Genomic DNA, 27035 nt, shown 5'->3' on the forward strand with positions numbered 1-27035 from the left:
CACATTGTTTCACGATCATCAGCTGAAGCAGAATATCGCGCATTGGCTGATGTTTGCTGTGAAATTACTTGGTTGCTTAATCTGTTTCATGAGCTTGGTTTTAAGGAGTTTCAGCCTGTTCAACTTTACTGTGATAACAAATCTGCTATGTATATAGCTGTTAATCCCGTTATTCATGAATGCACAAAGCACATCGAGATTGATTGTCATCTTGTGCGTAAGAAATAACAGAAAAGAGTTATTTCAACTGCTTACATTGCTTCAAAAGATCAACCAGTAGACCTCTTTACCAAGCCTCTGCCTTCTTATGCTGTTCAACATCTGTTGTCCAAGCTTGGGGTTCTTAATTTGTTTGAACCTCCAAGCTTGAGGGGAGATGATGTAAATAAATAGGTAAATAAGATTGAGGCTTCGCTCACTACAGGACAAAAATGACAGTTCAGAGATTGCCAGCTCAGCTCAAATTAAAAGTTAATTACAGATATTAGATATAGAGGGAAGGTAGCATTATATATAAGACCTTGTATGTAGTATAAATCTCTCACTGACTTCTTCCGTAAGATACACTGTATTCTTCTTATTCAATATAGAATGTTTGGTAATAACTCAAGTAAGCTCCATTAATGGAGCTTACATAAGGGCAAGTGGAGGGAGTAACTTTCAACAACGCAACACAGAGATTGTTACAACACTAATGTTGCCTAATGTTTAAATATTTTTCTTGTCAGACTATGTATTTGCACTTCCGTAGAGTAATACAGACTACTACTCTAAATACAACATATCCACATTAACAATAAACGGCAGTCCGGTTAATTCTTTTTGACAATTATCTTTAGAGGTAATAGGAAATATAAATAAGCTCAAGTGTAACAACTGGATGATGCCTTACCAACCATGGGACGTTTTTCACAAGCCCTCGATATGGCATTAAGAAGCCTAATTAACTTGTCTGCAGTGTATTGTGCAGCAATTAGCTCCCGCGTTGCAGCTTCACACCTTTCAAAGGCTTCCTTTAAAGCTTCCCATGGAGTTTGAGGACTCCATATCTTCTCTAACTCTGCTTCAAATTCCCATGTAAAATGAGAGAGAGGTTATAGTGTTAAAGATAAAAGCAAGTGCAAAAGAAACTTTCAATACGGCAAGAAAGGAAAATCTTTTATGTACCCCGCATATGCCGGTATTTCAAAATCTTTCTACCCTTCTAAATAATCCATTAACAGTATATCAGAAACGGTCTTTCTAATGTGTGCTCAAGGGCACACATTAGTCACTAATTCCAATAAAAATGCGCTCTTCTTATTGGTGGAATTGATGTGAATGCAGGGGGCCATTAACATTTATTATTCAACCACTAATAAGAAGAGTCCATTTTCATGGGAGTTTGTGACTATTGTGTGCCCTTGGGCACACCATAAAAAATCATGTCTGACTATTCTTCCAAACTTGACTTTCATGAAAAGTTTCTCCTAGAAAACAGCTTATTTGCATATCATACCCAAATAAAATCTTCTCACATTTTCTATTAACACTCTCGTTATAAAATATCCAAAAAGTTGTTTTCTTCTTTCAAGTTGTAAGAACGCTAATATTTTAAATCAACATCTTGTACAAACATGTATTTAAAAAAGATTATAATTATCTGAACTATTAAGAAATAGCATTATTGCATTTTATATCTACACAAAAAGATCTATATTAAAGTGATAGATTACATATAATATCTACTAATAATATTATTTAAACTAAGAGGCCCTTAAGTTAACACGTTCTAGTCCATGAACTTAATAACCTGCAGTCCATGTAACATTTGTTTTCAGCCATTTTCAGAAATGACAGTAAACATAATAAAAAACTCAAGCACTATAACTGAAAGATGATTTACCAGTTCTGGAATACTTTTTAACAGACTCAAGCATGGCTCGAACATGGCTAACTACGTTTTCAACCTTAAAAGTTGCATCATATGCCTCCGACATTGCCACACGAGCTTTTACGTATGCTTCAGATTTAGCTGCATCAGCTTCCTGGGGGGTCATGTTTCTAACTTTATCTAGCTCTGCTGCAATGTAGTCATCATCGGCAAGAGCTTCGGTATCAATCTCACTTCTCCTTGGAGATTCCTTCATCTCATCAGGTGAAAGAACTTCATTTTGACTCATCAATGCAGGAAAATTATCTGTGTCCATATCAACTGATTGTGAACTTCCTGCAATCCCGTCGCAATCCTTTACCTGGAACAGAAAGTATCTAGTAACCTAAAGCCTAAGACTTGATTTGTTATCCAATACAGTGTTTTTCGTGTCCTACTTATGTTTTACCCACATTATCCACCTTATTCAGACCATGTTCTTCAGTCAGTAATATGAAGTTACCTACTAAAATAAACCACATATAGGGTAAAATATGGTTGAAAGCCGATTCAAAATACAAAGACACACTCCTTTAATTACTTTGCAACTTTACTCTTTCATTGTATGGTTGAAAGCCGATTCAAAATACAAAGACACACTCCTTTAATTACTTTGCAACATTACTCTTACATTGTTACCCTATGAAAAACATTAATTGTGATCCATGACCACAATGAAGACATCAAAATCCAGATACTATCCACTACTGCTTATCTGTGTTAAGAACATGAGTGGAAGGTTCATACAGAAATGGGTACAGAATGTTCTGCAACTGCTATACAATAATCAAAATATTGAACAAAGATATACAAGGCCTTGGGTTTAAATATAAGAAGAGACACATGTTTAGTTGTTAGAAACTTCGCTCTTACACCAGTTTACGACAGGATAAACAGCTATCATGGTCCACAACCACAACGAAGACATCTGATATCTAGATATTGTCTGCTGTTGATTATTTGTGTTGAAGATCATGTTGCTGCATGCATACATATAGGAACACAGATTGTTTTGCAACTGGTAGATAATGATAAAAAGATGTAACAAACATTTAAGAGGTTAAATAGAGGTAGCTAATTTAACATATGATCAATTCACTTTATTTTTTTAATTAATTTATATGATCCTAAAATACCCCTTAGAAAACTTAACGGAAAGGCTGCAAAATTATCGTGCCAAAAATAATAAAGAGATGCAAAGTATAGGTAAAAAAGTGTATTTCAACAAAACCAATGAGATGCATTTTGCGAATAACTCTTAAATATATGATCGATTCACATATTTTTTTACTAATTTATATGATCATTTAAATAAAAACATTGGCCCTAAAACTCGTAATTCATAATAATAATGTAATAGATTAACCAAAACATTTTTCGCTCTCAGACCATGGTCATAGGGCTTAGGAATTGTTGGTTTAATCTAAACTTGTGTCTTTATTCACTTTGTTTCCGTTATGGCATTGTCTGTATTCCAGATCATCAGCTGAATAAGTCTACATGACATCAGCTGAATAAGTCTACATGAGGTGGAGAATTTGCAGGAGTAGTAGTTGAGAAATAAACGGGTAGTTCATTTGTATTAGGATATTGGCTTCCTAGTTTCCTAGTTTTTAGCTCACAGTTACAGCATATTTCTATTTATCTGTATTTTTTGCATAATAACATAATGTAAGTCGTTCTGGTGTATCTTGTTCTCTCTAAATTCATAACAAAGTGTGTGAGTTATATTAAGTAAAGCTTTGATTTACCCATCAATCTGGTATCAGAGCCTTAATTTCTTTAGTTGATGCCCAAGTGTATGCCAAAGACATTAACTATGGAGACAAAAAAGAACAAGGAGGGCACATTTGGCTTGACATACCCCATGCTGACTAGAGGAAATTATACAGTGTGGGCGTTGAAGATGAAAGTGAACATGCAGGCTCACGGAATCTGGGAAGCCGTGAAAATAAAATCTGGTTCTAGAACTGCTGTTGAAGAAAAGAGGGACATTATGGCATTAGCTTCCATTTATCAAGGTATACCTGAAGACGTATTGCTGTCCATTGCTGAGAAGGAGACAGCAAAAAAGGCATGGGAGGCAGTGAAAGTTTTGTGCCAGGGCGTAGAACGAGTGAAGACAGCGAGGATTCAGACCTTAAGATCGGAGTTTGAGTCGATGAAAATGAGAGATTCTGAGTCTCTTGACGATTTTTGCATGAAATTGAATGGTTTGGTAACCAATATTCGTGCACTGGGAGATGAAATGGATGAGTCGTACGTAGTAAAGAAAGTATTGCGAGCGATGCCATAAAAGTTTTTGCAGATCACGTCTGCAATCAAACAGTTTGGTGATCTCGAGAAGATGACCATCGAAGAGGTAATTGGGTCATTAAAAGCACATGACGAGAGACTACGTGGACAAACTGAAACCACTGGAGGTACTAGTCAACTCCTTCTCACTGAAGAAGAGTGGAGAAAGAAAGATAAGGAAGAGAGTAAACTTCTGCTCACCAGGGACGAATAGCTGAGGCGCTCAAACAGGACAGATGGTTCTTATCATAGATACAAAGGAAAGGGAGATACTCGAGGTGTTCATGACAAAAGTAAAGTCAGATGTTTTAATTGTTTGGGGAACGTTCATTTTGCAGTAGAGTGTAAAAAGCCCAAACGCGACAAGGAATTCAAAGAAGAAGTGAATATTGCACAAATACCCGATGATGAACCGGCGCTGCTTCTCGCGGAGAAGGAGAATGACAAAGGCAATGCTCTGATGTTAAATGAAGACAAGGTTAGTCCAAGGCTGAATCAAAATGAAGAAGAAAATAAATTTATGTCAAACCTGTGGTATTTAGACAACGGAGTAAGCAACCACATGACCGGGCAAAGATCAAAATTCAAGGAGCTGAACAAAGAAATAACGGGGCAAGTGAAATTTGGAGATGGTTCAGTTGTTCATATAAAGGGAATGGGATCTATAGCAATCAAGTGCAAAATAGGAGAGGAGATGATTCTTCACCAGGTATACTATATTTCCTCTCTTCGAAGTAATATAATTAGTCTCGGTCATTTATCAGAAGATGGGTATAAAATAATATTAAGTGGTGAATATTTGTGGATTCGAGATAAGCAAGATAAATTGTTGATGAAAGTAAAGAGGTCATTTAACAGGTTGTACAAAATTATTCTTGAACCTATTGATTACAGTTGCTTGTTATCTGAAAGAAATAGTCCAGAGTGGTTGTGGCACTCCCGTTTGGGACATGTGAATTTCAATGCAATGGTTCAGATGGCCTCAAAACAGATTTCATACGGTTTACCAAAGTTAAATCACCCCAAGGAAGTCTGCACGGGCTGCCTTATGTCAAAACAAACGCAAAAATCATACCCGCTCCAATCAAATTACAGTGCCACGAAAGTTTTGGAGTTAGTGCACGGTGACTTGTGTGGTCCGGTTATGCCATCAACAAAGGCTGAGAGAAAGTATGTGTTTTTGCTAGTTGATGATTACAGTCGGGTTATGTGGGCATACCTGTTGAAATCGAAGGATGAGGCTTTTGAGGCATTCAGAAAGTTTCTAGCTCAAGTTGAAGATGGACCGGAGAAAAAGATTAAAACTTTCAGAACCGACTGAGGAGGAGAATTTTGTTCAAAAGAATTCATTAGTTACTGCGAGGAGAATGGTATCACTAGACAATACACAACACCTTACTCACCCCAGCAAAACGGGGTTGTTGAACGGAGAAACAGGACCATGATTGAGATGGCGAGGTGTTTGTTAAAGGAGATGCAGTTGCCTTGTTACTTTTGAGGAGAGGCAATTCGCCACACTATATATCTCTTTAACAGGTTACCCACACGTGTTGTGTCCGGTGTCACCCCGTATGAGGCTTGGTCTGGAATGAAACCTCACATTGGGCACATCCGTGTATTTGGCTGTATGGCACATATGCGTATACCAAGTGTAAACATGAAGAAGTTAGATGACAGAAGCAAAATGGCAATACATTTGGGGAAGGAGCCTAGAATGAAGGCTTATCGTTTATATGATCCAGTGAGTAAGAAAATTTATGTAAGCAGGGATGTAGTTTTTTAGGAGCAAAAATCGTGGTCTTGGAACCAGAATGATGAGGACTCTATGTCACAAAAGGAAACGTTTGTGGTATTTGGTACTGCTGATTCTGGGGGAGGCGAAACAATGGGAGAGAGCAGTACACAAAGTTTTAATGCTGGTAAGAACTCTTGGAGAATCCGAAAATACACAAAGTATTGAATTTGGAACAGAGTCCACAAGTGTTACAAATTCGACTTCTGGATCAGAAGCGAGTAGTGAAGTTCAAAATTATAAAACGCTTGTTGAGGTATATGCCAACACGGAAGAAATTGAATTACAGGGCGATGAGCTATATTTTACAGCAGCAAATGAACCAGTAAGTTACCAACAGGCATCGAAAGACAAGAGATGGAGAGAAGCTATGGAAAAGGAACTGGAGGCAGTTGAACGAAACACGTGGAAATTGACAACACTCCCAGCTGGGCAAAAGTCTATTGATCTTAAATGGGTTTATAAGGTAAAGAGAAACACCAGTGGGAATATTGTAAAGCATAAAGCAAGAATTGTGGCAAAAGGTATGTACAAAGAAAATTGATTGATTTTGAAGAAATTTTTGCCCCAGTTACTCGCTTAGAAACTGTACGACTGCTTCTCGCTCTTGCAGCAAAGAATAAGTGGGAAGTTAACCATCTCGATATGAAGACGGCATTTTTAAATGGGGAAATCGAGGAAGAGGTGTATGTTTCACAACCCGAAGGTTTTTTTAAGAAGGGTAAAGAGCATCTGGTCTATAAATTGTGCAAGGCCCTGTACGGGTTGCGCCAAGCACCCCGAGCTTGGTATGCAAAATTGAACAAGTTCCTCGAGGAACTTGATTTTGTTAGGTGTCCTTATGAGCTTGCGGTTTACACGAAAAAGTTTGGGGAGGAAACATTGATTATAGCAGTATACGTAGATGACTTATTAATAACTGGAACACAGAATTCGATCATAGAGCAGTTCAAGAAGCAAATGAATGAGCGTTTTGAAATGAGTGATCTCGTTTTACCGTCACACTATCTCGGAATTGAGGTTAATCAACGTCCAGGTTATATAGAATTGAGACAGACAGTATATGCAAAAAGGATCTTGGAGAAAGCTGGTTTAGGGGATTACAATCCAACAAGGTATCCTATGGAACCAAAGGAGGTTATCACGAAGGACCAAGGAGGCAAAAAGTTAGATGCGACTTATTTTAAGAGCATAGTTGGAGGTCTACAATACCTTGTCCATACCAGACCAGACATTGCCTTCTCTGTTGGAATTATTAGCAGGTTCATGGAGACACCAACGACAGTTTATTTAAATGCTGCTAAGTGTATTATGCGGTATATTAGAGGAACATTGGACTTTGGTCTTACATATACTGAAGATAGCAGGAATAATATGTTAACTGGATATTCGGCTAGCGACTTGGCAGGCCACGTTGATGATAGAAAAAGTACAGGAGGTATGGCATTTTTTCTGAATGAAAGTTTAATCACATGGGTGTCCCAGAAGCAAAGGTGTGTAGCTCTGAGTTCTTGTGAAGCCGAGTTTACGGCTACAATTGCAGCAACCTGTCAAGCCATCTAGTTAAAGAATTTACTCATTGAAGTAACAGGTAAAAAGATGGGTCATGTGGTGTTATATATAGACAACAGATCAGCCATCGACTTAGCCAAAAATCCGGTGTTTCATGGCCGCAGCAAACATATAGACATCCGGTACTATTATTCGTGAGTGCGTTGAAATAGGAGAGATTGTGTTGAAGCATGTAAGCTCTGAGAACCAGCGTGCAAATGTTTTACCAAAATCACTGGCAATATTTAAGTTCGAAAAAATGAGGAGGCTTCTTGGAGTTAAGGATTTAACTGGGCAAGTTTAGGTTACAGGGGAGATTTGTTTGTTTAATCTAAACTTGTGTCTTTATTCACTTTGTTTCCGTTATGGCATTGTCTGTATTCCAGATCATCAGCTGAATAAGTCTACATGAGGTGGAGAATTTGCAGGAGTAGTAGTTGAGAAATAAACAGGTAGTTCATTTATATTAGGATAGTGGCTTCCTAGTTTCTTAGTCTATAACTCACAATTGCAGCATATTTCTATTTATTTGTATTATTTGCATAATAACATGATGTAAGTCATTCTGGTATATCTTGTTCTCTCTAAATTCATAACAAAGTGTGTGAGTTATATTAAGTAAAGCTTTGATTTACCCATCAGGAATAAACAACTTTATTCCAAAATTGACCAAACAGCCCAAAACAAATTAGTTTGATATTTATTAGTTTGGTTCAGTTTTCATAGCATTGAGTTTGGATTTAATTCCATGATGACCTATTCTGAAATTTTCTCCTTGGTTTGGTTGGTCCCCTAGGCCAGACAAATCAACTGAGACTTGGCCATGGTCTTGGTACGTGTGTGTAATGATTTTTTTGATAGTCTTTTTGATATTAAACAAACTATCAGTTCAAATTAAGGCACTAAATTGACAAACAATCGTCCGAGTCACCAGATAATACTACTATAAATACAAATTAATCGACCGGATCTTCGAGGTGCTAGTCTCTCAAACCCTCTACCGGTATACAAGATAATTCGATGCCCCAAATCCTTTCCTCCTACTGCTTTCATAATACATTTTCCATTTTATTATTGACTCTTTTGCCCTTGGGCTTACGTCGTGTATACAATTTAACTGTTGGGCCTGGTATTTCACATGACCCTCTCCCTCACACTCATCTTGTCCTCAAGGTGGAAGGAAGAAAAATATTGATTAGTATCTTCCCAGGTGGCTTCAAAGACCGGAAGCCCTTTCCACTGAATTAAAGCTTCCTCCAGAGTTGAATGAGTAGAATTTTCCAGCTGCTTTCATGCCTAGTGTGAGTTGTGCCGGAATCTAGGATGAAAGAGGGGTTGTTCTAATAGATCCATTGAGTTAAGAAACATGAAATACCTAGTGAATTCTACTCGACAATGGAATCCAACTTGTAACTTATTTTACCTATGGACCGAGTGATAGAAAAAGGTCCATAAAAATGGTGGCTAGCTTTTCATATGGACGATGAGCTACTGAGCTTTGACAGTACGACTGTAGGCATAGATACACTTGTTGGTATCAGCTAACACTTTCATACGTTGCTGAGCTTTAATAAAGTGGAAGTGCAACACGTGCGAGTTGTGGTGGATCACAACCGTGCACCCCCTTGAAGGGACTGCTTTTTGTTGAATTGTGAATGGGTGTGTTTTAGGAGAACTTAGGCCACGACAACCATCGAGCCCTAGATTTTGGTTTCTCGCCTATAAAATACTTCAGATATGTTTCTACGCATTTTTTTACAATTTCAGTTTGGCTGTCGGCTTGGGGGTGATATGCCGTGCTCCGTTCAAAGCCGTACCTTGTACCCCAAACAACTCTTTTCAAAAAGTGCTCAAGAATATTCGATCCCCATAAAAACAATTGATGATGGAAAACCCTATAACCTTACTATTTCTTTGATAAATGCTTCCTCCATTAATGTCACTGCGCTGTAATGATGTTTGAGTCTGATGAAATGCGCGTATTTGGCCAATCTATCCACCAATACCGGTATAGAATTACATCCCAAGACAGGGGCAGTCCGTCCGTGAAATCCATGGAAATGTCATGTCAAATTGTTGTGGCAATGTGCAATGGCTGCAACAACCCCGCAGGGGACTATTATGAAGATTTTTGTTGCTCACAAGTTACACACTATTGCATATGGAGAGTCACATCGCGATGCCATCCCGCCCAATACTAGTCTCCTGCCTTCCTAAAATAAGTTCATGATACTCTCTCCATAAAAATATATGGATATTTGAATTTTTGGGAATTACCATACGTCGTTTGTAGAGTAGCTTATTCTCAGATAGATATAACCCCCGACTGCAATCCTTGGAAAATAAATTGTAAAGTAGCATCCTTAACTCATCCCCATTTAACAGTTGTAGTGGTCACCTTAGCCTCCAAACAAACCGCCTCCACTGTTTTTTCGCGACAATGTATCTGCTGCTTTGTTAGTAATATCTGGCTTATATTGTACCTCAAAGTCGAACCCTAATAACTTCCTGACCCATTTTTGATACTCCACATTAATTTCACGCTGCAACATCAAATGCTTTGAACTCTGCTGATATGTCCTAACAATAAAATGCCTTCCTAGCAGAAAATGTTTCCATTTCTGGGTGGCCAAACATATGGCCATCAATTCCTTTTCATAGATGGATATTGTTTATGCCTGGGAGCCCAATAATTTACTAAAAAAAGCCAATGGTCGTTGATCTTGCATTAGTACAACACCAAATACATACCCGGAAACATCGGTTTCTGCCACAAAAATCTTCTCAAAATCCGACATTGCCAAAACAAGAGGGTAAATTATTTCCATTTTTAATCTGTCAAATGGACGAGTGACCTCCGTTGTCTTGATATAAACCAATATATCACAACACAAAAACTGACATTTGTAAGAAGGGCGAAAATATATCATTCAATAAAGACTAAAAGGTGCAGTGTGCGTTTGGGAGTCCAAACGGCATAACAATGAACTCGTAGTGTCCAACATGGGTCCGGAAGGCTGTTTATGGGTATCTTCCCAATAGGTAGTCTGAGCTTGGTGATACAAGATATAATTGTACTGGATAATAATTGTGTGCGTAATAATTATTATCATAAGGGGATTGGTTAATAATTGTACGGGGAAACAATTACTTTTATTATCAGAGTAGGTATGTCTTGTCGGTTAAGTTTAGTGAAGGCTATATATACATAGTCATAGTGTGTTTGATAGGAATGAGAGGAGTGGCCAAGATGTAGACTTAAGTATCACATGTAAGCAAATGCTTAAGTATTGTTAGACCTATGCATCCTTGTTTGATTGTATGCTTGAGCATTATTTGGCTTAAGTATTAGGTTGGAACACCATAAAGGTGTTATGTATTGATTATATTATTGATAATTGTTTGGATTAATAAGACAAGTTGGAACGTGGTTTTTACGCGTCATATATTTTATGTGTGTACTCCGCATTGGTAGATTGAGTCTCGTATTTATCTGTGTATTCCTCCTAACGCTAACGAGTATTTGATGATAGCCCGCCTTAATATCAAACTTTGAAAAAATCCTTGTCCATGTAATTCGCCCAGAAGCTCATGAATTACAGGTTTTGGATATTTATCAGGTACTGGCTCATTGTTAAAAGATGATAATCAACACAAAACCTCCATAGAGGGTCTTTTTCTTTACCAATAGCATTGGGCTGGAATAAGGGATTTTTAGAAGGTTTAGTAAGTCCTGTTCCTAGAATTTCTTGTATTAGTCGCTCAATTTCGTCTTTTTGACTTTGGGTATAATGATACGATTTAACCCTAACTGGGTTACTCCCTTATTTCAAAGTAATAGCATGTTCATGCCCTCCTTTTCGGAGGTAAACCCAGAGGATTATCAAACACACCCCCAAATTGACTGATAGTAGGAGATAAATACGTGGGAACCTTAAGTAGTCATTCCTCTAGAGTCTCACTACTATTTGTTGAGGATTCCAACTGATTCCAATCGATTCAGTACCCTCCACCTACTTTCCACAAACTCAAATGCATCGCTTTTCAGGAGATTTTGGAATGTACTAAGGCAAGATTCATAATTATCGTAATTGGCCTGCCCTCCACTTCAAAACTCATATTTTTGGTTTTCCAATTTGACATCACCAACCCCAATGTTTTCACCCATTGCACTTTTAATACCACCTATGAATTACCCACTTCCGGAGACTAAAAATCAGCATGTACTTCGACTCTCCCTTCTAGATGGACTACCATAATTTTACAAATATCATTCCCCTTAATCGTTTCACCATTACCTGATGAGACCTCAGACTGCCCTGACCCACTTACCTGCGTATGCAATTTCTCCATCACGGACAGTGGCAAAAAATTTTAGATTGACACCAGGGTCCATTATAACTACCAGTCGATCACCTCCGCGTCCCGGTTAATACCAACATTTTTATTATTTTTTGGTTTAAAACGATATTACATAGGTTAAGGATACATCCAGAGTAAGTTAACAAAATACCCTTAATCTATTTCGGAGAGAAATGCCGCAAATGTCATTTCCCGAAAATATGGTTCTGAATGTCACTCCAAAACACAAGTTGAACTCACGTTTTGGTTAAGTTAGAAAACGGCACCTCATGTGACGTTTTGAACAAGTTTTTTTTATTAATTTATTACAAAAATCTAAGTCATGTTTTGAGACCCGTAAACAACACTTAATGCTTCCTCACCCCGGTTACTGTATGTTTCCCTTGTACCCCTCCTTCCAGTTCCATGATCTGGTCTAGGCTAACTGAATTCAATAGCCCGACCTTCACCTTCATATCATCTTTTCAACACATTAATAAACTAGCCCGGAAGAATATTTTCATATACCAACAAAGGGCATTCCCTTCCAATGAAACCACCACTGCTTCCAACATTTCATCCTTGGATAAACAATAAAATATGAAATATTGTTCAACTGGTAAACTCCAACTATCGGGTTAAATCAAAGATCGACATGCTCATTTTTCTGTATCTCTGATTCCCAGGCCCTCCACCAGCTCCTCCACCAAAACCCCCATACTCACCTCTCTCCACGGTGTTAACTCCCAACCTCGTACCTATTTGCCCCCCACCACTACCATGAGACATTCGAGGTGGTCCCAGAGATGTAGAACCGACATGATTTATGCTTCCTTCGCTTTTCTCTCCGCCAGTACTATAAAACGTTTTTAACCCAGTCATCGTGGATTGTATTTCGGAGTGGAATTTCAGCAGGTTATTGTGAATCATATTAATCATATGTTATTGAGCTTCATGAGAACGATTTATTTGACCCTCCAATCGGATCGAAAGGGCATCCAACTCCTTTATTTGTTTATCGGTTTTCTCCATTTGCCCCTCCATTCTCCAGTATCAGCTTTGTAAGCAAGTGACACATAGAGTTAAGCGCCGTTTCAACATTTTTAGCCACAATGTCAACCATGGATTCTTCGATATTGTTAGCTTTCTTTTCCAATTGATCGATTCATTGAGCACCAGTTGAAGGATCCATAGATAAAGGGCTCTAATACCACTTGTAATGGGTTTTTTCGATATAGAACAAACCGCCAGTTCGAATTAGGACAGTAAGAGCAATATATTACTAAGTAAAATAAGAACAAACGTCTGAGTCACCTAGAAAATACAACTACATATACTAATTAATCCACTATATGTTCTAGATGCCAGCCTCTTCCAAACCCTCTACTAATGTACAAGATAATTCGATACCCTTAACCCTTTCATCCCACTACTTTCATAACACATTTCTCATATCATTGTAGACTCTTTTGCCCTTGAGCTTACGTCGTTTTTAGCTGTTGGACCTGGTATATCACTGTGTGGTTTTAGGCAACAGATTAATCAACTTATGGAACTCAAATTCTATCTAAGTTGCTTAGTTATTCTTCCCCTCCTTCTTCATAATCTAATTTTGATTAACTAATTGACATATAAATTTAATTTATTTGTCAAAAGATACATTGTCTCTTATACTTATCTCTAATGATTAACTAAGCAAACAATAATGAAATGTAGACTTATCCATACATAACTAAAGATTCAAAAACAGTTATATGCAGTTATACAAATATTACAATTAAAATTTAAAACTCTCGTCGGACTCTAGCTGTGCTATTAGAGGGAATGGTGTTGATCCATATACTAGCTGCCGATTAACCAAATATGACAGCTCTCATAAACAAACAAAAAAAAAATTATTTTGGGAAATTAGGAAGCTACAAGGGAAAACAAATGAAGGGAATTAATGGATAAAGATACCAAGAATAAAAAAAATGAATATTAAAGGATAATCATGAAGACAAAGATTAGATGGCCCTGAAACCTCTTCAATTAGTACCCATTACTCCATTTGACCGATCATAACACAAGATTCATGTATAATGAACCATTTCAGCATGACTACAGTTTAATCAACTTGTTGAATATCAAGTTACCAAATATAATTCAACAAAAGATTTGAAGTTAATGCAAGCGATACCCAAAACATATCACCGGACAAAATAAAAAGGCCGCTAAAATGTTTATTCACAATCAATTCAAAAAGAGAGCTTTAATAAAGGCTAACCTCATAAGAAATTAAGACCGCCGAATGAAAGATCGACCGAGAACAACAGAAAACCTGAATCTTATTCAGTGATGTTCCTCGAATAGTTTAGTTTTATGCGGCGGCTGTGTAAACTTTATGTCTTAATGCAGTACAAAACCTAAATAAATTTTAAGAATCAAGAACATGGGTGCGTATTGCTGGGATACATAAGTTCGACAAATAAAATAATCTAGGGATTCAGGTGCGTGGGACACAACACATATATTAATATTATAATTATATCCTAAACTATCTCTAATTTTATTTTATATTTGAAGTACTGTATTAAATTTAAAATGTATAAACTAACATATATAATTTTTAAAAATAAATTATAAAGGATAATCATAAAAAGCAAAGTTTTAATGTCTATGGGCCCTAAACCTCCAATTTAGTACTCAGCTGCCCTTGTCCTTGACAAGTTTCGAACCCTAGACCTCCCGTAAAGAGAGCGAGTAAGATAACACTACACCAAGAGGTGTTGGGTAGTCTCATTAACTTGTCATATATTGAATTACCAAATATCATTCCAGAAAAGATTAGAAATGTGGGTGCAGGCGATATACAAAACATAGTGCCAAAAAGTATAAGCATGCTGGTATAATGTTTATCAACCACCAGAGTCAGGACAAAGAGCATTATAGAGTGGATAACGTCATTCAAAACTGAGTCCATATCTTGAAGTCGGAGAGCAACTCGATTCATAATTTTATTCAATATTGTCCCTAAAACAATTAGGCTGGTAGTTAGTCGGTAGTGTGAATTTTTTCCCTAAAATAAGTAAATACAGAACCTATCGTTAATTTCGTATTACATTAATATCTAAGTATTAAATTTTATAATCAATAGATAATTGATACTTCACTATACATTTTAACGCTTATTCCGAAAACCTGTACATTGAAAACTAAACTGAAAATATCGGGTAATGCTTTTTGATATTATATTAAGGTTTCATTTTTAACTCCTGAGAAAAAGAACGCGACATCGAGAAGTCAATACAAATTCAAGTGATATACTCGGGTTTAGAACTATTGGATGCTGCAACCCTTCATGGCGGGGTTGCAAAGAAAAGTGTAATAGTAGCCTTCTAAACAAATGTCTATCGCAACCTCTCCTTTTTGATGTTGCAATATAGTTACAATGTGTTACCAAAATGACACACACACACACACATATATATATAAATTAAAGATGGTTTTTTAAATTTAACTAATTAATAATTATTTACATAGAAATGAGTTAATAATTGAAATACATATTTTATTTATTTTTTAAAGTTTAATATTAATAGAGTGATTTATAATATATTGATCAATTGAAAGTTCTATAACTTAACAAGTCATTAGTGGAGTAATTTACAATATATATTGTTGAATTTATTTAGTTCTTCATAATTAAGTGTTAAAAATAATATTTAATAAAAGATAAAAGAATTTAATAATTTAAAGTTGAACAAAAAAAAGTTGGGCCGGGTGTTTATTTTGAATAAAACTTGGGCCGAGATTTGAACAAAACTAGGTCATCTATCTCGTTCATTCCCTCTTTATCTCTGTCTCTGTCTCTCACTTCTCTCTCCGTCTCTCTCTCCCCCTTTTTCTATATTTGCCATTTCCGGCTAAACCATTCAACCTTGATAAAAAACGTAGCCATCTTTGTGTTCTTTGGCCACAATTTCATCCATTTCAATCCTCAAATCATCTTTTCTAGTCCCAGATTGAAAAATTCATGAACCCTAGTTCTTTAATCACTTTGATTCTAAATTAATCGATGATTTTTGGATCGATTGGCATTTTTTTGTGTTGTAGATGATGTTATATGTATCATATGTTAAAAGGCCCTTGATTTGAGCTTATTCCTTGAAACCCTAGATCTTAAAGTTCGATTCAAATTGATTTCTTGACTGTTTCGGTATTATAGTGATAATTTCAGTATTTATGTTTCAGTTACTTTCCATGTAAACACACATAGATTCACATTGATATTCATGTTCTTTGCACCATCTTGATGATCATATGCGTGACATTTACCCCAAATTGCTTGTAGAGAATTGTGTATGATAATTAAGTTGTGAATCGGTTATAATTATGGATTCTCTACACGCAAGTTGGTTTCATTTGTGCTTATATTGATTCCTTGATCCTATTTACTTATATATGTGCTAATGTCTTCTTAAGTATAATTTCTGCATTGCTTTCTATTTTTTTCACAACACTCCTTGTATTTGTCTCTCAAGCTACTCTGGACAAGGGCCTCCATGAAAGTTATATTGATTCATGAAGATGTAACAATATTTTGCAAATACTGTTCTCTGTTTATTTTCCTTGTGCATCTATTTACTTGACAATGAACTCTATAATGTTATCAAACAATATCGTTCTTAATTAATTGCTTCCAAGTTCCAACTGTTTTGCATAATTGGTTGCTATATATCACTTTATATGGAAAGCCTTTTGAGTTTGTATTCTGGGAACAATGTTCAATCTGCTGAACAGAAAAATTGGTTGAAGAACAGAGGGAGTTTGATGCGGTGCTTGCTTTAGAGGTATATATGTTTACAAGTTCCATTTATAGTTTTACATTAGTAGATGTCTGTTCCATTCTTTTATTTAAAAAACAACAGAGATGTATGTTTTATATAGGATACATTTAATTCTGTATGTTCAAGGTTTCAACATCCGATTGTTAGACTCTAAACCATTGGACTTCAAATGAAAGACAATCAACAAACACTATTTAATCACATATTGTAAAAAAATTGTAACCAAAGACATGCTTCTTTATCACATACTGTTACTCAGGGAACTACTGCGATCTCAACTATTAATTGTTCTATGAGAGCTTATGCAACGGCTATAGTTGCGGCAGAGTACCTCCTCCAATGGGTAAAAAATTCCATTGCTCCTACTCATACCTTTGTGTATATTACTTCCTTCTGGGTGACAAAACTTGTTTCTCCTTATTTATATTATTTGGTTACGCAAATACTTAATTTCTATCTACATGCATATGAGCTGTAATTTCTTCCATTCAGCATTTTCATTTTTCTTGTAGGATGTACATATTAATGCATTCCTGGCAAGAAAAAGGAAAACTCAATTCCTGGTTATGTCGATGTGCCAGAGACTGCATTCACACTTTCAGAACGACCTATATACTCCTTCAGAGGCCATCAAGATGATATATTGGACCTGTCTTGGTCCAAATCTCAGGTTAGCAAACCCAAATTATACCCAACATTAAAAATATCTTTCTACTCTCTTGAAAATCAATTATGTAAATATTTATGTACATATACAGTTACATTCTAAACTTCACGGCATTGATCCTACAGTTTTTTAGTTTGTTGTAGCATATCGATAAAACACATTTAGCTCATGATACATGAATTGTTTGGCAGTTACATGTATACAATTCAATCCAGTGGATGATGACTACTTCCTCAGTGGCTCATTGGATGCAAAGATTCGAATTTGGAGAAATTTATTGATTCAGTTATACTTTACTATAATTCAGAACTGCATAAAGTTATCCTTGGAAATTAGAAACCAACAACAAGTATGATAAACATTGTTTAGTTTTGGAGAATGACATGAATTCATGCACTTTACTGTCATTGATTTCAGTTTGCTGTGGTTGGTTCACATAATGGAACTTGTCGCTTGTATAGCACAACTGGTATGAATCTGATCCCCTTGCTACATATTCTCCAGTTGTTACTATCTTAAATATGTATATACTTTACTCGAGTTGAGTTCTGTTTTTGTAAATCTTAAGATGTAAAGATAAACGAAATAATCTTCTGATCAAGTATTTGGTAATCTAGAATTCTAGGTTTGGAAGTAGAGCATAACCGTTCTAAATTCAAGCTAAATCATTGAGTATAAAGCTGATATGTTAATCATCTAATTGATTAACCTCTAGGTGATGCAGGTCTATTGAAAAAAACAGAATCATTTGTTTCTGGTATCTTTAGTAATTCTGGTATAGTTACTGCTTAGATTTATCTTTAGTGTGGCAGGTCTATATTTTCTGTAGTTATCTTTTTAGAGCTACTTTAATTTTTGTCTATCAATCTTTAAGGGTCTTTGCTTTCTGTTTCCTCTATGTAGGCCATCTTGGGTGGAACAATCCAGGTTCCTACTTTAATAGGAGATGTTGTTCTTAAGGTTTGTTAAAGCTATTGCATATACTAAAAGTCTTAAGTTACTAAGTCTTGCACTGATGTTGCTAAACTAAATCCTGCTTTTGATTCACAGGTTCGTCCTAGAACTCGACCTGGCCAGAAGTTTGTATTGAAAAAGAAAGGTAATTAATGTGCAAATTATATTTTGTCTAGTTCTACAGTTAACCTTATAAAAAAGCAAACTCGTCAAAATTCCCTATAAATGAGTGTCTGGTTTAAATGAGAACTACTGACTGCTAAGGTTCAATACTAAAACCAAGGATGAACAACGTAATCGTATTGAACCTTAGTTATATAATTTGAACTGTGTGTTTTCAATATCATGTTTTAAGAATGTCAAGGCCCAGATGGTTCTTTGCCATCGAATGTAATTGGTATATTTGGTTCCTCATTTTATATATTTATTATTTGTCTATAACTACTGCATGCCTATGTTCGTATGGCATGCCTATATTCATATGGCAGTTGCTGCATTTTTTGTGTGTAACTTTCTGACTTGATGTACTTCTATAGGGATCAAAACAAGGAATTCTTTCTCATTTGGAGATTAGTTTGTGCACTTCAATGTCACCATCCCGATGTACGTTCTTATGCTCTCTTTTAGTTTATAGTAAAGGGTAATATGTGATTGACTGCCCACCTCTTCCCCCATCTTACTAACTAAAGAAAGATATTTGAGGTGAAATCTGGAATATAATGTATATGTATCTGAAAATCTTTCGATGGCTGATAACGGAGCCCAGATAGACGCAACACGAAACAACACTAAATCTGTTTCTGGCATATTGCCTCAGTACTTCAAGACGAGGGTTTTGTTACCTAGAGCTCAGAAATTAAGCAATGTTATCAAATATGCTGAATAATGTTCTATTTTCTTTGTAGGAATTTGACCCAGAGGCAGCGTGAATTGATCGAGGAGTTCTCAAAAGAAGTGCATGGTGAAGAAGAATGTGGCTCACCATGGAGAGAAACAACCACACGGAAGAAGAATCATTGTCAAATAACGGCCAACAAACACCATGTAATTTTATAGCATTAGTAAACAGCTGCATGAGAATGTTCATATAGCATTGTAATAATCCTATCAAAAGGCAAAATGTAGTCTTATTGGTTCAAGTTTATTTATATAAGGATGGTAAGATGATGATGGTGAAGGTAGTGGTATTATGGGGTAACTGATGTTATGGTTGGTGGATTGATGTTATGGTTTGTGGATTGTGTTGGTTTTAAGACAATGTCTTATTTATGGGCATGCTAATTTACAAACAGTTCCTAGCATTTTTTTTATAAAAGCGTTGCAATATGTCTTTATAGTGTTGCTAATAATCAGTGTAAAATGTTGTAAAAAATACTAAAAATGTTGCAAAAAACACTAAAGCGTTGCAAAAAGGTTGCATCAATACCCCACACGTGGGCCCCATTGTGGGGCCCACAAATATTGTACTGATAGCCAAACCCTACTGTAACACTTTTCAAGACCTATTGCAATCTCATTGGTGTTGCAATAGCACGTTTCTGTAACGGATAACCAAGGGTTGCAATAGGGTGTCACCGGGGTTGCAAAAAACTCTATTGCAACGCCTAAAATTGCAACCCCGAAAAAGAGTCGCCATAGCCTTTTTTGGCCTTTAACAACGTTTTTTTGGCCTTTAGTAACGGTTTCTTGGGGTTGTAGAATCCAATCTATGGCGTAGTGTATGGAGGACTCCCTAAATATTTATAGTTTGCTCAGGACTCAACAGTATCTTCTTAGAAATACCTATAACCCCAAGAGGCCCCTTTCACATTGCTTAAGGCCTTGAATCACAAATATATTTCATAAGATAATATAACTGTATAATGTAACTATTGGTACTAATGGCAACTTTGAAGATTAAAAATTTTGTATCAAGAAGAAAATAATTACAATGGCGTAATAAAATCAATTAAATCCTTACTTGTGATTCCAAAAGAAGTTTCATGATAAGAATGTCTACCAAAAAAGGCTACCAAGTAAAGAAATAGGGGAGTATAAGAACGAGTCTGAAACTACCATTTTGCAAGAATATTTGCAGTAGCAATTTAGCATAATATCTCAACGCTTCTTTATGTTGTGTAAAGTTTTAGATAAAATAAACATACAATCTGATTCATGTTCACGAGTATTTTTTTTTGTACAAAAAACATAGTAATCACTGTGTGACCTGTTGCAAGAATATTTATATTAGCAATTTAGCATATTACCTCAACGCTTCTTTATGTTGTCTAAAGTTTTCAATAAAGTAAACATACAATCAAACTCATGTTCACGAGTATTTTAATTATTTTTTTATAAAAAATATAGTAATTACTGTGCCACATGTACTGTTAATTTTAATTACATAGCAGAGATCAGTAATCATTATCTACTGATTAAAACTAAAAGCAAACTTTGAGCAGCTAGAGGACTGGATGAATGAAAATTGTAACTCATGCATTGTCTAGACACTAGGTTATGTCAGCATATGATTAAGTTGACCCAATACCTTCATCACCAATCACATATCCAGATTCAATTTAACAAAACCTCATTGTGAGAAAATAACTCAACCTTACAAAAGTTAAAGAATTTTTAAGACCATGAAAAGTAAATCCAAACCTGAAATTTGGACCATTGATGGGAATTGTTTAGAGGATTGACACTAATAATTTTAGTATCACTTTCAAAAATGCTGGCAATGATCTACAGAACCAACATCATATATGGCCGAATAAAATGCATAATTCTTCTCCCAAATCACAGGCCTCCTAGTCAATAAAGCAGAGTAAAAAATAAGACGATGGTGAAAAGAAGTGATAAAGGCGAGTCAGCTAGAAAAGAGTTGTGAACATTTATACTTCTGTATAAAGTTCGGTTTTGCTATCAACTAAAAAGAATAATCATTTGAAGCTTACCATCCCATACTTCCATAAAAGACTTCATATTAGCTGCTTCTTATAACTTCCACGGAACGAAGAAATAAAATGTCAATTGGGCACTTCTGGAGGAAAACAGTAACTTTAACGTATTTTCTAACAGTTTCCCTGAGCTATAGCATGAAAAACACATTACTCAAATATATACTTGGATCATTTTTCCCGACAAAAATATATCTCAGAGCACTTATTTCACATTCAATTGTTAGATAACTAAAAACAATGCATACACCCACCAAGTTTCCAATGTCTGGCCACCGATTAATATTTTTAAGAAATACAGCCACATCTACATCACACTTAAAAAAATGATAACAAAATAGATGCTTCCCCAAGTCTAACATAGACTTTGATTTGAACAGGAATCACCTCAGCCCTCGCAGTCTGCATATGTTAGAAATCCAACCATCAGGAATCGCAAAAGCTAACAACAGTACTGTAAATTGAATCAGTTTTAAAATAATACTAGCCTGCAATAGATCATATTCTGATAAAATTCAAAGGCATTCAACTGAGTCCACAAGAAATTAGGAATGTGAGTTAAAGGAGAGATACTACGTCAGAATAGATTATGACAAATTGAGCATTATGATCAATGTACTTCAGAATAAAGTTAAAAAGAAAAATAAACAATTAGCATGCATTCTCTGTGCATAGATTGCTAAAACTTGTGCTCGGCATCATTAAGCAGCAAGATTAAACTTCACATATGGATTTTTACAGAGGTCGCCAAGAGTACATCAGGGAAAAAATCATTTTAATAAAGTGGAAAAGTCAAAGTTCTTCAAAAACAATTTTTTCTTCAATCATTTGAAGTTCAGATATTTAGGAAGTTGAGGGCAATCCATAGAGTCATGATAGGGAACTAATATGAAATGGTCCAAATGACGCGTGACATCTTAATTCAAAAAACATGATCTATTTACATTAAAATATTAATTTTCACATAAGCATTAATGCATTGATGGAACTATTGCATCTTTTAGGCAAGTTTTTCAAGTTTCGAACGTTATTCGGTCTAGAACATGCTCTTTTGTAAAGCTGGATGTCAGCTTATGATCTGCCCAAACTTGATATTATATAGAGTATGTAATTTAAAATGTAAAACAAGGGAGGTTGTTGCGCTTATGGTAAGGGCAAGTGGAGGGACCAAATTTCAACAGCGTAACATACGGAGACTATGTATTTGCACTTCTGTGTAGTAATATAGATTATAGAGTAATACTCTAAATAGAACATATCCACATTAACAAATGGCATTCAGCTTATATTTTTTGTCAATTATCTTTAAAAGTAATGGAAAATATAAATAAGCTCAAGTATAACAACTGGATGATGTTTAACCAGTCATGAGGTGTTTTTCAAATGCCCTCATAAGGCTTGGACAAGCCTAATTGAATTGTCAAAAGTGCGTTGTACAACATATAGCTCCCACATTGCAGCTTTACACCTTTCAAAAGCTTCCTCTAGAGTTTGAGGACCGCATCTTCTTTAACTTTGCATCGAATTTCCATTTAAAATAAGAGGTTATAGGGTTAAAGACAAGAGCAAGTGCAGGAAGCAACTTTCAATACGACAACAAAGGATAATAATCTATGAACCCCGCATATGCCAGTATTCCAAAATATCTCTTTGATGAAAGGTTGCGTAGAATTTAGCAAATGGATGACCCTGATAGCAACTATCCTTCTAATCCACTAAAAATATATCAGAAAAAGACCATGTCGGACTTGGTACTAAACTTGCCTATGATGAAAAGGTTCTTCCTAACAAACTGCTTATTTACAAATCTTACCCACACTCCTTCTATATAGATACTATAATTCTAAAATATTCAAAAAGTTGTTTCTTCTGTCAAGCTATAAGAACACTAATATTTTAAATCAACATCTTGTACAGACATATATTCAAAAGTGATTAGAAATACTTAAACTATTAAGAAATAACATTATTGCATTTTTTATTTTACACGAGAACACCTAATTAACATCAATAAAGTGAAATTAACAAAAGAAAACATCAATATAGTGATAGATTATATATAATATCCACTAAGAGCTCCCTCTCTTAACAAGTTTTAGTCCTTTATTGGTTCCATAAATTTAGTAATTTGCAGCCCATGTAACATTTATTTTCAACAATTTTCAGAAATAATATTAAACATAATAAAAAGCTCAAGTACTATAACCATTTTCATAAATAATAATATAATTAAGATTTTAGTGTGAGTAGTCACTTAACATCGACCAGGTATTTTAGGAAACAAAAAATTACCAAAGTTTTCACACAAACAAATAAACAATGGCCTTGGATGTGAGAATGAGACTAAAATTAAATCTTACATTATATTGGAGTTTCAATAACACCCACAAAAATTATGATGAATCGTTTGTTTTAAAGAATAGACTAACTGGTGCCGAAAAAGTTAATGCTGAGGCATTTGCCACAAACCCATCTGATATCTTCTTCTCTTCATTCTAATTTATGGTAATATAATGTTAATCAAGTACAAATCTCTCACAAACAAAAACTGTATATACACATAGATAATTATACATAAACCACTCAGACATGAAAAATATGCATTCACATGCATATCACCAAACAATATGTATACAAAATGACACATAAATATGCCTTTTACATGAGTTAATGAAATTAGAGTGAATAAAGACATGCATGCAAATTGGCAAGTAAAAAAGATTGATATGGAATGGATTTGAATTCAACAGATAGTAACACGTTGTTACATTATCACAGTTGAAAACACGGAAGATTTAAACCCCTTATAAATTGGTTAAGAGATTATATTTTTACGTGTAATAACTGTGAGTGAATCAGGAGCAAGTAGTAGAGAAATTGTACTTACAATCACCTTATGTTATGTACATTAGTACTTAGTAACGGGCATCATGCTCCTCGTACGATTGACTCCACATGATGATGAATGCTGAATGTCTAAATAAGAACGACAATTAATTTAAAATAACTTCGTTCTATCATTTTTCAAACTCTGGAATTTGTTACATTTCATTTTAGGAACGTTTTCTTGTATTCTCTTATTTTTAAAAAAAAATTGGGTAGGGGATATTTTGAGCGTTCACTTATTAAATGTGAGGTGTTGGAATATACTCTGATTCTATATCGTTTTGTTGTTACAATACTTAATTTCTGTTAACCTAGCAGTGATTGTTAGTTGTTGAGAGTTTTGTGTTCTTGAATCATGATCAAATTACCTAAACAGTCACAATGTCTGCTTCATCAAATCCTTGGACTAGACCTTTAGTTCAACCAAATCATGATGTTTCTAGTGTGTTTTACATACATCCATCTGATGCCAATACGACTCAACTAGTTTCAGTCAAGTTTAATGGATCTGAATACAGTAATTGGAAAAGATCTATGATGCTTAGTTTGTCAGCTAAGAATAAACTAGGTTTTGTAGATGGATCAGTTGCTAAACCTGAAATTACTTATGTGGATTATAAAGCTTGGGAAAGGTGTAATGACCTGGTGTGTTCATGGTTACTTTGCAACATAGATGATTCAATTTCTCGTAGTGTTCTGTTCTTTAAAACTGCAAGAGAGATTTGGCTTGACCTTGAGGACATGTTTGGTTATGCTTCAATGACACAAATATTCACATTAGAGCAACAATTGTCTGAGTTGTCTTAAGGATCTAAGAATGTGTCAGATTTTTTCACTGAGATTTAAGCTCTCTGGGATGCTATGAGTGATATTAGTCCATTGCCATGTTGTACATGTCACAAGTGCACATGTAATGTCACTCAAAAGGTATTGCAGATGTAGCAGGATCACAGACTATTGCAGTTTATGATGAAGTTGAATGATAGATTTGCCACTGTGAGAGGCAATATTTTAATGCAACAACCACTACCAACTCTATCAAATGCTTTTAGAGTTTTCTCTCAGGAAGAGAGGCACCATGAATTTTCACAGAGTACTTCTCAAAATGAGACATTGGCTTTTATGGTGGATGGCAGGAAAGGTTTTCAAAAACAAGGAAATTTTCAGAAATAACCTGGATTTAAAGGGAATTCTAATTCCAAAGGGGGATCATATTTTTGTACTAATTGTAAAATGTCTGGTCATACTGTTGACAGATGCTTCAAGCTCCATGGATATCCTCCAAACTTTAAGAATTCTAAAGATAAAAAGCTAGCTGCAACAGCTGCCATTGGCACTTCACATACTGAGTCTCAGGAGATTAAAGCTGATTCTCCTACCATATCTGTAGCCCAATATCAACAACTGATGGAGTTACTTTCTAAACAATCGGTTTCTGACTCTCAGAATCAAAATGATCATGCATTGCTTGCTGGTAAGCTTTGTTTGACAGCTGAAAAATCTGACAAAGGTGGTTGGTTGATAGATAGTGGTGCTACTGACCATATCTGTTCTGATTTAAGTCTTTTTCACAACTATAAATCTGTTGAAGGAACTAAAGAGTATATCACCATTCCTGATGGAAGGCAATAACCTATTGTTCATACAGGATCTGTCACAGTCCATCCTGGTCTTGTTCTTCATAATGTGTTACACATACCTCAGTTTCAATTTAATTTGCTCTCTGTACAAAGGATTTGTAAAGATTTGAATAGTACAATGGTTTTTAATGGTAATACCTGTTTCTTACAGGACCATTTGCTGAAAGAGAGTCCAATTCTTCTTGGTAAGTTTCAAGGAGGTCTGTACAGCACTTCAAGAGTTCATGATGCAGAAGTGCTTTCTAAATCAAGTTTTGTCACCTTCAAGGATGATATTAGTCTTTGGCATTTAAGATTAGGTCATGTGTTCTTTACAAGAATGAAACATATTTCTGGTTTATCAAATATGAAAGATTCTACTTCCAACTTTATCTGTCAGATTTGTCCTTTAGCAAGACAGGCTAGGAATTCTTTTCCTCACAGTGAAATCAAGTGCACTATTCCTTTTGAACTTGTTCACATTGATGTATGGGGGCCTTATAAGGTCAAGTCATATTCTGGTTGTAATCAATTTCTTACTATAGTTGATGACTATAGTAGGTTTACTTGGGTGCATATGCTGAAAAATAGAACAGATTGTGTTAAAGTTTTCAAGGATTTCATTGCTCATGTAGCAACTCAATATAATGCTAAAATTGTTAAGGTCAGATCTGACAATGCTCCTGAACTCTGTCAGGGTTTAATGAAAAGAGTAATTTCTGTAACTAGGTATATTTCATCAAACCACCTGTAGTTACACTCCACAACAAAATGGTGTGGTGGAGCGTAAACACAGGCATCTACTTGAAACAGACAGGGCTTTGTTCTTTCAGTCAAAGATTCCTGAAAAATATTGGAGTGAAAGCATACTTTGTGCAACATACATTCTCAATCAAATTCCTTTGCAAAGCATTTATAATGATACACCTTACTGCAGATTGATTGGTAATGTTCCAGACTTATCTCATTTTAGAGTATTTGGTAGTTTGTGTTTTGTCTCTACCATTTCAGAACATAGAACTAAATTTGAGCCTAGAGCTATAACTTGTATCTTCTTGGGATATGCTGTTTCACAGAAAGGGTATAAAGTGTTGGATTTTTCCAGAGACACTGTGTTTGTTTCAAGGGATTTAGTGTTTCATGAGACTCATTTCCCTTTCCATTCACAATCTCTTCCTACTGATTATCCTGCTACTATTTACTTGCCTTCTCTTACTTCATTGTATGACTCAGTTGATACTATAAATTTT

The 27035-nt window shown here is 35.4% G+C and overlaps 1 protein-coding gene and 1 long non-coding RNA gene across 4 annotated transcripts; one reads left to right on the forward strand and one right to left on the reverse strand.

Moving 5' to 3' along the window:
* Positions 1 to 549: 549 nt before the first annotated feature.
* LOC141716883 (uncharacterized) lies at positions 550 to 14284 on the reverse strand. Of its 2 annotated transcripts, none has more exons than XM_074519044.1 (3): positions 14158 to 14284; positions 1886 to 2234; positions 550 to 1060 (listed from the first exon to the last, which is right to left on the reverse strand). In XM_074519044.1, the coding sequence occupies exons 2-3, from the start codon at positions 2187 to 2189 to the stop codon at positions 864 to 866; spliced, it is 501 nt and encodes a 166-aa protein (XP_074375145.1). In that variant the 5' UTR covers positions 2190 to 2234; positions 14158 to 14284; the 3' UTR covers positions 550 to 863. The 2 variants fall into 2 exon arrangements, with proteins under 2 accessions (XP_074375145.1, XP_074375144.1); XM_074519043.1 differs by having other exon boundaries at positions 550 to 1063.
* Positions 14285 to 15742: 1458 nt separating this feature from the next.
* On the forward strand, positions 15743 to 19623 carry LOC141716884 (uncharacterized). Of its 2 annotated transcripts, XR_012573405.1 has the most exons (8): positions 15743 to 16723; positions 16980 to 17063; positions 17233 to 17390; positions 17579 to 17856; positions 18291 to 18347; positions 18438 to 18486; positions 18878 to 18944; positions 19247 to 19623. It is a non-coding gene; the product is annotated as an uncharacterized LOC141716884 (long non-coding RNA). The 2 variants fall into 2 exon arrangements; XR_012573406.1 differs by lacking the exon at positions 16980 to 17063.
* Positions 19624 to 27035: the final 7412 nt, after the last annotated feature.

Source organism: Apium graveolens, chromosome 4 (genome assembly GCF_009905375.1).
Source record: "Apium graveolens cultivar Ventura chromosome 4, ASM990537v1, whole genome shotgun sequence".
Classification (NCBI taxonomy): Eukaryota; Viridiplantae; Streptophyta; class Magnoliopsida; order Apiales; family Apiaceae; genus Apium; species Apium graveolens.

Excerpts from the sequence above, each read along its gene's own strand:
- LOC141716883 (XM_074519043.1), bottom strand. The coding sequence starts at position 2,189 with ATGGACACAGATAATTTTCCTGCATTGATGAGTCAAAATGAAGTTCTT. Across the intron at positions 1,064-1,885 it reads TAAAAAGTATTCCAGAACTG|CAGAGTTAGAGAAGATATGG; the intron begins GTAAATCATCTT and ends GGGAATTTGAAG.